Here is a 13,097-nt window from a genome sequence, read left to right on the forward strand (position 1 = left end):
AATTTCTTCCTTTAGGCAGCATGAAGAAAAATAACCTAAGAAACATATAACCCACTGAGCAATCAAAGGAACAAAAGCAGGAAAAGTCAGTCCAATTCATATCACTTAAACTTCGCAAAGTGAATGGGATCACCTTGGGGGCTAACAACCCAAAGGCAGTTGTATGCAATTTATGCAATTAAGACAGAAAAGGTAATCTGCTGTGAAGATCTGCAGAGCACTCAAATACTCGCAGATTCTTTAATACAAGATAAAACTGCTATGCCATGGACTGAACCTCTGAAAAACAAAAAAAAAATAATAAAAAAAAGAAGTCCCAAACTAGTACGTAGATAAACTGACAGGGCAAAGAAAAACAACCTTATTAACTTTTTACCAAATTTAATTGGAGAATTGTTGGGTAAAACAACTGATCCAAACCTCTGCTCCACCAGAAACTTTTGTTCAAGAGTGCTGACAAATAAAAAGATATAGGACCCAGTTGGTTGGATTTAATACTTCGATAAATTGTGATTTTAAAGTTTATTTTTGAACGTCATTTGCTCGATTTTCAAAGAATTTAACCTAGCCCAGCATCACTCCTGAGACAAGCATGCATGGTTCCCATTTTTAACACGAGACTTCAGCAAAATTGGACAGCAATTTGCAATTTTTTATCCATCAAGTTGTGAATTATGTGAGGCCAAGAAACATATTTTTCTAGATTAATAGAAGGCCTGGAATGTTTTGCTTTCTAAGCTTCTTTCTCATATTTAATTGAAGATCAAATATCAGAAAACACGAATAATTATGAAACTACAAAGAATCCTCTCCTTCCTGACATAAAAGTTAAGCCAAGCCTAAAGCTTACGATGCACGGGATTTATTAAATATACTATTTGAAAAGAACACATATACTATGAAAACACCCAGCCTTTTTCTATGTTTGTCATCAGAACTGAATTTTTGATGGGGTAAATAGAAGAGTTTTAATTTCTTTCCTGTGGGGAGAAAAGACCATTATACGAGTATAGCCTTTACATGAATATTTCATGCTGAGTTTAAAAAAAAAAAACCACAAACGTAAAGTTATAACTTATTTAGATATTAAAAAGAATGGTTACTTAAACCCACAGTAACTGCATTTTGACACAATCTGCCTGTGAAGTTTCTATTCTTGTTTCAGACACATCCCATACGCGAGAGACATGACCTTTTGGAAAGCAAAACCCTCCCCTCTGCACTCATGGGCAAGAACATGTAGCGATGGAAGGGCTGCAACTCACATGTGGCTCCTTTGCTGCAATGAATTGTTGAGAGAAGGAGGTAACGGATTCAAGTGAGGCATTTGTCCACCCAGAGACTAAACTGCTGCAGAGTAGGAAACTCTTCTACAAAGGCCAGAGAGACCAATTTTGGGGATAGGAAGTGCTAACTAGTCATTGAAGTGTGCAGAATACAGGAAAAATCCTGTGAGACTGCTCTACCCAAGTGCTCACCCAACCTGAACGTCAACACAATCTGAAAGCTTGTCCTGAAAAGCAACAAGAAATGCACATGCACACAGACAGCTTGGCTGTTATCCTGAAACCTTCCAAAACTGGGCATTAGCTGGACAGTTTGGGCTGAATAAGCCCCACCTGGTCAAGTGGAGGATAAAAGGATAAGAAGCATTAATGCATTCTCAGATCTACCTAATCTGCTAAACCTCCAGGGAATCCCAGCACACATCTCAATGACATCTGTTTGCATCCTACACCAAAAAAAAAAAAAAAAAAAAAAAAAAAAAAAAAAAGAAGATAATATGTCCTCACAACATGGAATGCATGTGGTCTCATTACTTAGAAATTTGAGAAGAGAAAAAAGAAAAAATTGACTCTGCACTCTCCCCCTCTGCTCTGCACTGGTGAGGCCACAACTGGAACACTGTGTCCAGTTCTGGGCTCCCCAGTTCAAGAGGGACAGGGAACTGCTGGAGCGAGCCCAGCGAAGGGCAACTAAGATGATTATGGGACTGGAGCACCTCCCTTATGAGGAAAGGCTGAAAGAGCTGGGACTCTTTAGCCTGGAGAAGAGAAGGCTGGGGGGAGACCTTATTAATATTTACAGGTATCTAAAGGGTGGGTTTAAGGAGGATGGAGCCAGACTCTTTTCAGTGGTTCCCAGTAACAGGACGAGGGGTAACGGGCACAAGCTGGAACATAGGAAGTTCCAATCAAATATGAGAAAAAACTTCTTTATGGTGAGGGTGACAGAGCACTGGAACAGGCTGCCCAGGGAGGTTGTGGAGTCCCCTTCTCTGGAGTTTTTCAAGACCTGCCTGGATGTAGTCCTGAGTAATGTGCTCTAGGCAATCCTGCTTTAGCAGGGGAGTTGGGCTAGATGATCTCTAGAGGTCCCTTCCAACTCTGAAATTCCGTGATTTTGAGTTACTGCAGAAATAAGTTGTAATGGCAAAGGTTAAAGAGAAGGCTTCACTTTTCTCCAGTCTTCCAACCACCACTACTATCACTAAGATATCACCTTCATCAACAAGATGTTAAAAATGAGCAGATTAGCCATATACTCCCCACTTCTATAATACGCTAAGATCACCAATTACTAAGCCTTTCCTCTGAAGGCACTCAGTATTAATTGACCTTGCTGCCTGATTTTCTCCTGCGTAGCTTGAGCCGTGGGAGCATCACGGGATAGATAACAAACACACAAGCATGTTTGTATTAAAGATGTGACTGCCATATCCATCTACGGTGGCATGGCCACAACGCTCTTTGATATTTATAGCGCTTCCCCACAGCACACAGGTTTGTTCCAGTGGAGACCAACATCAACACGATCAATATAATTACTGCAGAAATCATGCATGAAGAACCACCAAGTCGGTGTTTTTGCTGCGACACTAACAACCAGTATTCCTGGTACTGCCCCTGGTCCTATGGGATAAGGTAAATCATGCAAAGAAAGGTGCCCTGCAATGAAAAGAAAAGGAAAAACGGTCTTTATTTTCTGAAAACAAACTGTTCTTTCCAGCCTGAGAGTCTCTGCCCTAAGGAATGAGGGTACCCAAAAACACTAGAACACCTCCCCATCCCGGTCAAGTGAAGTGTAATCAATGCAAGCTCTAATTCTCAGTGTAAAACTGGTAAGGGCTGGGCAACTTCATGTAACAGGAACCTGCCTGTTAACTAAACTGAATCAAAATGCACATAATTATTGGCATATTTTTTTCAAATTAACACAACTTGCATTTTACACCTAATAGTTTAATGGGTCAGGGAAGATAGCAAAACGTAGCAAGAAAAATCAATCACTATTGCTATAGAAGTTTTTAAAAATTACTCTGCCCATGACTGCTGAAATACCTCATTTCAATTCTTCAAGGAAAAACTCAGAATAAAGCTAGCTAGGAGCACACAAATTCCACGGGGATATGATTTGAAATCACAGGAAGCAGAAGGGAATGATCCCTGTAACAGACAGCAAAATGGCACAAGGATGCCAAACCCTGCTGTTGAATGTAATCCATTCGCTTGCATATTCCTTTCAAAACCAGGAGTGATATCTCAGTGGACAGTCACTCCAAGAAATCAGGTTTACATGATTATTTCAGGGAATCAATCACGAGAGCCTACGTTTAAGGAATTCTTAGAGCAGAAGGCAGAATGTGATATGAGTACAGAATGGTGTTTTTCTCCAGCATGAATTATCCGGATGTGCATGCACCTTCTTTTATATAATTTCATCTCTTTTTCTTTTCTTCGAAAATGCATTATCCTGGACTCCAGATTCACAAATAAATGCTGCCCTCTTCTGGCTATTCAAGCTCATCAAAACCCAATCCTTCCAAATAAAATCTAATCGTTTGGCTTTATTGCTAAACAGTGCTTATGGGGATATTTATGCTTATAAAGCGTACATATAAATAAACTGATATTATAAACAGCACAGCCAAACAAGTCAGCCAGCCTGCAGTTAAAACAAGAGCGTGCAACGTACAAGTTGAGCTTCAGCAGTGTCCAGTGCTTGTAACAGCCTGCATTTTTGATAAATCATAGATTAACACACACTCAAAATAACAGGATAGCTTTATGGCTGAGATGGTAGAACAATATGCTTTCTGTTCAAGAAATAATTTTGAACGCCCAAGGTTGTGTACAAACTGTTGACCAAATAACTGTTGCTGTATTTGCCTAGAAATCACTGCACCAGCTCATTTTCTTGGTAATGTGTAGCAAGCTAAACAAGCCTCTCCTGATTACACATTCTTCTGCAGTATGCTTAGTGGCATTTGGTATAATATACCCAGCATGTAAATTAGTCTTCTTGAAGACAACTCATTTTGAATATCCAAGAATTTTTTTTATTATTATTTCTGGAAGAACTTACCAATATCGTATGCCATAAAATCTGAGGAAAAGCACTTCGCGCCGTGGCTCATGGAGGTGTCGTTGTGTGTGTTTCCTCCAAACACCAGCATGGTTCCACTCATTATCACAGCCGTGTGCAAATAGCGAAAAAATTTACTGTCTTTAAGAATAGTCCTTCAAGAAATAAAAATACACGTATTAACAAAACTGATTAGTAGTTGGCAAAGACAAAACAATACAGAAATAGAAGCTGAAGGAGGTTTCAGGGTGCAGGGAGGAGTGGGGGGGATAGTATTTAACTACTTTTACTAATGAGATGTTTAACAACTTTCTTTCCAGCCTGTTCACTTCCTCCTGTAATTTGATTTTCTCATCCTCCCATCTGCTTGTCAATTTATAGGAGAAATATACCTATTAAAGCCTCTTTCCAAAGCTACGGGTCTTAGAATTGTCAATTCCTTCCCTAGGGATTATCAAGTTTTCACACCAACCGGGCTTCTGAGCATAAACTCACTGATACAGACACCGCCTGGAAGGACTCCAATATTTTATAGTAACTCTAATTTTATAGTAACCTAAAGATTTCTGTCCAACTGGGCATCATCTCTTGCTCAAAACTAACAAACCTATTTTAAGGAAATCTATGCAGCTGCCAATAACAGAGCCCCGCAGCTTAATACCAGCAAAACTCAATGCTTCATCTATGACTAAATCATGGGATGCATTAATCATACTTGCCACTGACCTCACCTTTAATCAGCATGATTAACAGCACTGCACACAAAGGCTCACCCTTTGTAGAATTTCCCTACTGTTTTGAGAAGGTGGGCTTGCAGGAAAACCCTGATGTGGCCAAATCTGCGCCACCGTTTGCAGGCTGTCACAGCAGCAGTTCTGCAGAACAGCAGCATCCCGAATGCAGCTTCCACCGAAGCCCAGACTTTCACAACGAAATATCCAGCAAACGGTACATCAGTGACACGGACCAGGGGCCTGTTCCTAAGGCACGAGCAGCGGTATCGCAGCACACAGGGGCTTTCTGAGCATCACTCTGCCCCTGCTAGGGGCACAGCGTTCGACTGTGAAGCTGCCAGTCGAAACACCGGAGGGAACATGGGGAGAAACATACTTGCCGAGATAAAGATATGGGGAATGCTTTTTTGCCCTTTCAAGAAACCACAAGAGGGAGAGAGGGCCTAAATTATCAAAAATATAGAAAAAAGGGGTCAACGACACCAAAAAAAGTATCGATAAAGATGAGCAGACACTCCTACGCGCCTTGCTGCAAGGCGACTGCTCACCTGCTCTGACAGTCCTCCCGAGACTGACAAAATAAACGTGACGAAAGGAAGTCGGTGCTGCAGCAGGAAGAATATTGTCACATTTGTGACATTTGCTGCCTATTCAGCCAGATTTGCCCGCTCCACGGCTGAAGCGGAGGATCAAATGAACCAAGAAAGGAAGCGTGGTTATGACTGCATGTACAACGGAGCAGGAAGGAAGGTTTTTGGAAATTGGTCACAAGTTAGTTCATTCATCAGCATAGACTCATAAACAGTTGTTCCACAAACACAACCTATTTTAAATTCTCAAAAAAGGCGACATGGTGACTCAAATTTACATGTGTTAATTCAAAAGATAGCATCCTTTTTGTCAGGAGCCTTTAAAAACAATTTTAAGAAAACACAAAATTGAGGAAAATTTATTTCACCTCTACAGCTCAGAGTTGTGAAGTTTTGCTACAGCATTTAAATAAAACTCACCTTTGGGCAGAAAAAATCACAGAAGATTTCAGCTTAAGAAATGAACATTTCAAGCAGTTACGGAGCCAGAAGAAAATGGGGTTATAATAGAAATTCTTTTGTGGTCTTAACTGCAGAATGAATTATTACTCACTTGACTGCAGTAACTGCACTCATATGCACAGTCTGTACTGCTGGCAAGAAAATCCCATCAAATATTTTTCTTTTCAGCTTCAATACAACAACAGATTAAAATGGATTTCTTGGCTCGTTCACAGTCTTGATTATATGTGATTATATGATTCTCTATTCAAAGGGACATAAAAATAACAGATGCAAGAGGACGCTATCTATCCCGAATGCAGGTAAATGTGTACTAATGTACCCTTATCAAATATCCCATCCCCTTGTCCACTACAAATAAAAATGATGGGGTGGTATACAGAAAGAAGAACTACTTACCACATATGGGAATCAACTTCATACTTGTACAAGTCATCTGCTAGCCTGTATTTGTTGGCACTGAATGCTTTGTAACCTCCATGGATATAAATTGATCTTGTACTTGGATCATAAACGCTACTGTGACCATACCCTCCTTGAACCAAAGCTCCGCTCGTCTGTACAATGTTCCATGTCTGTGCAGCTGAGAAATGAAAAATGTGAGTGACAGAACATAGTTAATTTATCTCCATTAATAACTTATCAACAAATCTGGTGGTGAAACAAATTGAGTTTCCCTTGACCCAGGTCTAGACACTGTCTCTACCACTTCATATCCAAAAATATTCTCCTTCAAGGAGTTTGTTGTCAAGAAGTATTGTCAAGTATTTTTAATTAGATCAGAAACATCTCTTCTACAGTCATTTATTACATTTTGCAGACAAGCTAAGTAAATGAGCGATAAAAAGTACAGAAATAATACATTGCATTTCAATGACATGAAAATGCCAGCACCGTGGCTTGATTTGGAATGACACCCAAGAGCACTTTTATATATATATATATATATATATACAGACAGACATCACTGAAGCCAAGTATGACTGTGAAGAACACTGCAGTTAAAGACTAATATGTGATTAATGGTCCTATATCTCACTCACTAAGATAACATTGGTTTGAAGCACTCTAGACATAATATAATGGCAACTCAAACAAAAATGCTAAATTACACACCAAACATCTGTAGCAAGTACAGAATGAAACCCTACACAAGCTTCCTAACCCCAGGGCAGATCAGGAACACGAAAGGCAAAGGAACTGAACAGCCTGCAAGATCACACGTAGGAGAAACAGAACAGTAGAAGATCAAAACACTGCCCCACACATCCTGGTTTTCTCTAGCTTTCGCCTAGACGAAGAAAGCTCACTCATGTGGACGCCAGTGAACCAGAGTAGGCTCCAGTAGATCCTCTGGATCAGGATGACTGAAGGACAAGGATAACAGGTCAAAAAGTGCAGACAGGGCCACTACTTCTGACAATAAGCAGCACATTCACATTGAGAAGTTCCTGTGCTTAACTATGTTCTCTACCTGGTCAGCGGAGCAAGGGACATGCCTCCAGAGAACCATCTCAGAGCAGCTAAGCTAAACAGAGGTTCGGTTCATCTGGAGAGCCTCCTACACTTCTCCACTGATGATAGTGGGAATGTCTGGATCTTAAAGTCAGAGTTTGGACTATTCCCAGAGATATGGGGCAAATGGAAGTGCAGAAAGTCATTCCCTGTTCCCCTAAGCATTCACTAACCACCACTACTGGGAACAGGGCTATCAGGTTATGCAGATACTTGGTCTGAATTGTTACAGCTATCCTTGTATTCGCAGGATACAAAAAATAATTTCAAAAATGCTTGCTTTGTCAGAGGGAGAGAGGAAAATTAATTTAAATTGTCCCACAGTTATCCCTTTTTGTCCCTCAATTACAGCTTTTTTGTCTTTGGGACCTAATAAGCTGTATAAAGCTGGAGGCACGTGGCTGCCTGCTCGCTGTTTGTGCTACACAAACACTGGAAGTTAGACTGAATGTCACGTAAATACAAATAGAAGGAGAAGAACATATCTGTCATTGTTTTCCTGTGTGAATATGGATCATTTAAATCAATTTTCAAACCAACTCTTAAAACTGAAGCAAATGGTAGGTAGGGCCTCACTCACACAGGTTGTATTCCTGGACATTGCTGATATACCCATAAAGAGGGCAGTGCCCAAAGATGACAAGCATGACCGTGCTGTTGTCTTTCAGGGTGACGATGTGTGCCGAGTGGCCAACAACTGCATACTGCTCCTTGGCTGTTGGCGTTGCTTGAGACCAGGTCTGGGTGGGAATGTGGAACACCCACAGCTGGCTGGTCACGTTCCCCGTTGCATCTATTTTTCCACCATACATGTATATATCATCCTGAAAGAAGTTAGATTTAAAATGAGTCCAGCGATTTTGGCACTTAGGAAACAGCTAATATTTAAGTAATGAAGTTATTGTGTTTTATCTTTTCTAAAGCTGAGTTTTTCCGCCTCTCTTAAGGAGAAACATATCTCCTTCACCAGTCACATTTGATATGAAAGCAACCATGACTGCCAGGGTTTGTACCCAAGTTCATAATACCTTCAACACACACGATTCACCCTACATCAGGGTACGGGTGTATGGGGCAGGACTGACCTTCAGATGACAGACATCAAAATTTAGGTGCCTTTACACTAGCTGAGTGTCTAAGCATCCACTATAAAAGATAGTGGAGCTTGGAGAACAATTCAACTGTTGAAAAGCAGGGAAGGTGAGCCTACTTTTGAGTGAGCTGACTTGCTTCTCCGGATTTCACTAGCTGTACTGACTAGGTCTGTTTTCACTATAAATGGAGCTCAGAGGCTCCCAAAGGCACACAAAATTAGGCACCTGAAGTCAGATGATTTAATAAGCAAGCTCAATCACTCCCATAGCTTGCAAACGCAAACAGCAGAAGATAGCTGGTAAGAAAGGCACTTACGATGGAAACTCCTCTGTGTCTGCACAATAAAACTTTGTCTTCCAATTTAAAGCACTGACACAAAACAAAAAGACGACCCTCTGCAAAGCCAGGAGCCAGGGCAATTAAGAGAGGGTTTTATTAATCATGCTATAAGAGCTAAATTCCAAAACTCTATCCAGTTTCCTCTGTGGGTTTCTCCAGGAATCTCAGAGTCAGTCATGGACACAAAGCGCATAGTGGAGCCGTTTCCCTACTGACAGGACGGTAACCTTGGAAAGGGAAATTCTCTACTGTAGCTGGTGCTTGGGAAATTCCTCAGAACCACTGCCCATCACTGATAGTAAACCCACTTATCATACCCTACTTTTAAACAGTTATTTGCAGAATGTGCATCAAGCCCTCACAGGTAGAAATTACCATCCTTCGCAGGTTCTTCAAGTGTTCTGTTTGTGAACGGCGCTGTGTGGAGTTTTTCAAGCATTTATAATTATGCTTTATATAGGCTTACACTGTGATGAGCTAATTAACATTCCAAAACCAAAGGTCAGTAAAGGATTAGCTCATTTCCTTTTCAAAGATTTTGCCATTCTGCTCTCACATGGCCTGCACCCACGGCAAGTCATGCAGGTGAGAAATGAGGTAAAAAGCAGTCAAATCCACTTGTCATTTCAGACGTTGGAAGAATAGATTCACAGGTCTACTGCAGAAGCAAAGCAGGTTCCAAAAAGTCCTCTGCTTTGGTGCTCTGGACAACAGAGCTCATGAAAACATTTATGTGGTTTACACAAAAGGCAACTGGGGAACCAGATGAAGTCCAGCAAACTCTAGCCATCAGGCATGTCTTGCAAGCACAGACAGGAGGAGGAAATAATGGACTCACTGACCTCAGTCAGCCTTAAAATCTCTGAGAAAAGGGCAAAGGAGGAACACACAAGCAAAGGCATTACAGACTTCCCAGGATACCAGTCCAAGGACTCCCTGCAGTACAGGTACACAGACTGAGATATCTATGGAGAAGTCTTTGAAGGAGAAATGCTTCTCCCAAAGCAAGACTGATCTGTGGAAAGGGGTGGGCCTAGGGGGAGAAAAGGGGGAAATCAGCTGGGAGATGAGTCTGCTGCACTGAACTTACCTTATGTAATGCCAGTGAATGACCGTATCTCATCTCTACAGAGTTCACCGTGTTGTTCAGGGGAAGCCACTCTTCAGAAATAAGATCATACCTGTAAAATAAAGATCGAATTCATTATCTGAGAAGTAGATAATAAAATTGAGAAAAATATTGCTCGTCCTTTCCAAGATTTGTGGGAAATTATTTTATTTGACCAATGTCCTACCAAGATTTGAGCATACACAAAGCACTCAAAGACTACTTATGGATTAAAAAAAAAAAAAAAAAATCCAGTCAAGCCTGCTCTGTTACTTAACATCCACACATTGATTTGCTTTACCCTGAGGTTTTTTTTTCCCCAAGGAAAACCAAGATGTAACGCATCATCTATTAAGCTATGACAATTTACACCACAGGATCCACCCAAAAGAGCAAAAAAAGTTTACACTAAGCTCAGATAAGTTCCAACTACTTGATTAAAAAAAAAAAAAAACTGCCAATGTTTAAAAGGCACTTTTTAATTATGTCTTTGTCTTTCAAGCATATTTTTTCTGTGAACTGGAAGCAAGATAAACCCTCTGCCCTGAAAATGGCCTGTGGCTTTTTAGATAAAAGAATGAACCATACTCGCCAGGCTTACAGCCTTATAAGATAAAATCACCTCTGAGAAAGTGTTCAGTGAAGCTACAGGGCATCTGTTGAAAAATCAGGCATGACTTTGAAAGAGTAAATTGTGGATGTAATCAGCAACTATTCTACAACTAAGTGTGCATTTTCAGCTCTTCTTTGACTTCCCCAAGAAGAATTATTACTCTGGATGTGAGTGCAGAACACACAGCTCTCACTTAGGCCCATGAAAGCAAAATACACAGAGGTATCCCTGGGAAAAAAAATCTTTTGCCTAGACCTGCCCAAATACTATCAAGCTCAAGAGGAAGCCTGAAGTTTTTTTTATGGGGGTTTTCCACAAGGTACACAATTACTATTTGGTATCTTAGTTATTGTTAAATCTCAACTAATTGCATAAATGTCATCATCCTAAATGCCATTCCCCATTTGGTATCCCATCCACTGTGCATAAACATGCACAGTAATCAGTATGTATTAATTAAGGACTCAAACACTCTGAAGTCACACACATATAATACAAGGAAGGGCGAATAACACTGAAGCAAAACTACCCTCTTTGAATACGAGGCCAGATATAATTTAGAAGCTAGCTAAATATGCAGCAAATCATTAAATGCTGTCAGAAGCAGATGAATACAAAATTCACTGAACATCAGGAACCTTACGCTTGTTCTTTTCCAAAATTAGCACCCCTTAGCAGCATTTTCCCAGATCTCAAACATGAGTCTAAGTTTTTATTACTGCTGTTTTCCCCTGGAGATGGAGTGTAAGCCAAAGCACAACACATGTCGGATGACATTTTTCTAAAAAAAAAAAAAAAAATCTCAAATCCAAGTTTCTCTACTTAGACTTTATTATCTAGGTTTATACTCACGCTAAAACCTTCTGAGAGTCAGAATGATTGAAGACATAGCCTCCAACAATCCACATTTTATTGTCATGGATTATGGTTTTGTGAGATGCTCTAGGAAGCTTTGGAAGAGAGTATTCCTCCCGGGTCCAAAACGACTGGTTTGCAGGAACAGGAACTGAACAGCCGGGACCTGGGAAAATAAGGTTTAAAAATTAGGCTGATTTTTTCCGAAGTTTGTATTTCAGCTAGGTCAATATCCTGCACCACAGGTGACAAAAATGGTGCATGGACAGGTAACAGGTGAAAGTTGCAATCCTCATTTCTTTGCCTACACCAGCAATCTGTGATGGACCTGGTGTGCAATCTTAACCATAACCTCATACTTCAAATTTAAAATTGTTTTCAGAACTAAAAAGCAGTTCCAGACTAGATGGATCCGCCATGCAGCAAAGCAGACACTTCGCTCTGTTCTCCCCTGCTGTGATAACAGACGGGCACGGGGCAGACTCCTTCCCACTACACACTAAATGCATGTCTTATAGCACTTATCTAGCTACCATGTGCCCACAGAAGCTCCAGCACAACCTGCAAAAGCTTCAGGAGACCTTCTTAGCAGTATGCTATAAAAACCCAAGGGTCTACAGTTATCTTTCCCTCTCTTCATTCGTCTCCTTCTCAGCAATACTTTTTTGTGAATTGTTCACTTCCCCCGCTTCCCCACCCTGTATTTCTGCTTCTCTTAAACCAACTTTTTCACTGCCAGGCTTCCTTCCACAGTTCCCCATGTCATGGGAGAAGAGGAGCAGCAAGAAGGAAGTGAAGTAAAAAGCTGCATGCATGCTCTCCCTTCTCGATGACAACCATCCGCATGCACAGGGCTACTACAGACAACAGAATGTACAGAACCTGCTGAGACCTTGGAAAGGGCATAGGTTTATCAGGATAGCCTTTAGACAGTCATAGAAGTGAGTCACTGTGTACCGGAGTTATGGTCTTGACTACAAGAGACACCACCTGCTCGGTTCTTGCTGTGTTTGCAGTAATCTTAGTAAAGCAGATCGGAATCTGGTTTATCACCCTTGAAAAATTCCTGGTTTCTGAGGTAGAGTGACCATTTCCAGATGTAAAAAAGTTTCAGAATAGGACAGGGGAGAGCAGCTTGGTTCTCATTCTGCTACCGTTTGGTTTGGGGCTTTCCTTTGTTCTCCCCCCACCCCGCCTCCAGCGATAGATAGAATCATAGAATCCTTATACACTAACCTGCTACAGAAATGAAAGAACGGGAAAAAGAAGGGCAGGCTAAAAATTGAGCAAACATAAGCCCACCTTTGCTGTCAGTGCACAACCAGACTCCAGAAAAGCATCAGGAGGCACCGCACTGCGTAAGGAGATGTGGCATTCCAGGCAAGTACAAGCCCTGAAGTATATCACCTGTGGCTGGTTTT

At 40.9% G+C, this 13,097-nt stretch overlaps 1 protein-coding gene across 1 annotated transcript in view; it reads right to left on the minus strand.

Annotated features, from left to right (window-relative positions):
• ATRN (attractin) overlaps window positions 1-13,097 on the minus strand; it is a 167,837-nt gene that overhangs the window by 100,051 nt on the left and 54,689 nt on the right. The window contains exons 6-10 of the mRNA XM_063335731.1: window positions 11,674-11,842; window positions 10,191-10,281; window positions 8,247-8,490; window positions 6,551-6,734; window positions 4,366-4,520 (exon numbers count right to left, since the gene is read on the minus strand). Of these exons, the coding sequence (XP_063191801.1) occupies window positions 4,366-4,520; window positions 6,551-6,734; window positions 8,247-8,490; window positions 10,191-10,281; window positions 11,674-11,842 (843 nt within the window). The remainder of the gene's footprint in view (window positions 1-4,365; window positions 4,521-6,550; window positions 6,735-8,246; window positions 8,491-10,190; window positions 10,282-11,673; window positions 11,843-13,097) is intronic.

This window comes from Chroicocephalus ridibundus, chromosome 5 (assembly GCF_963924245.1).
Source record: "Chroicocephalus ridibundus chromosome 5, bChrRid1.1, whole genome shotgun sequence".
Taxonomy (NCBI): Eukaryota; Metazoa; Chordata; class Aves; order Charadriiformes; family Laridae; genus Chroicocephalus; species Chroicocephalus ridibundus.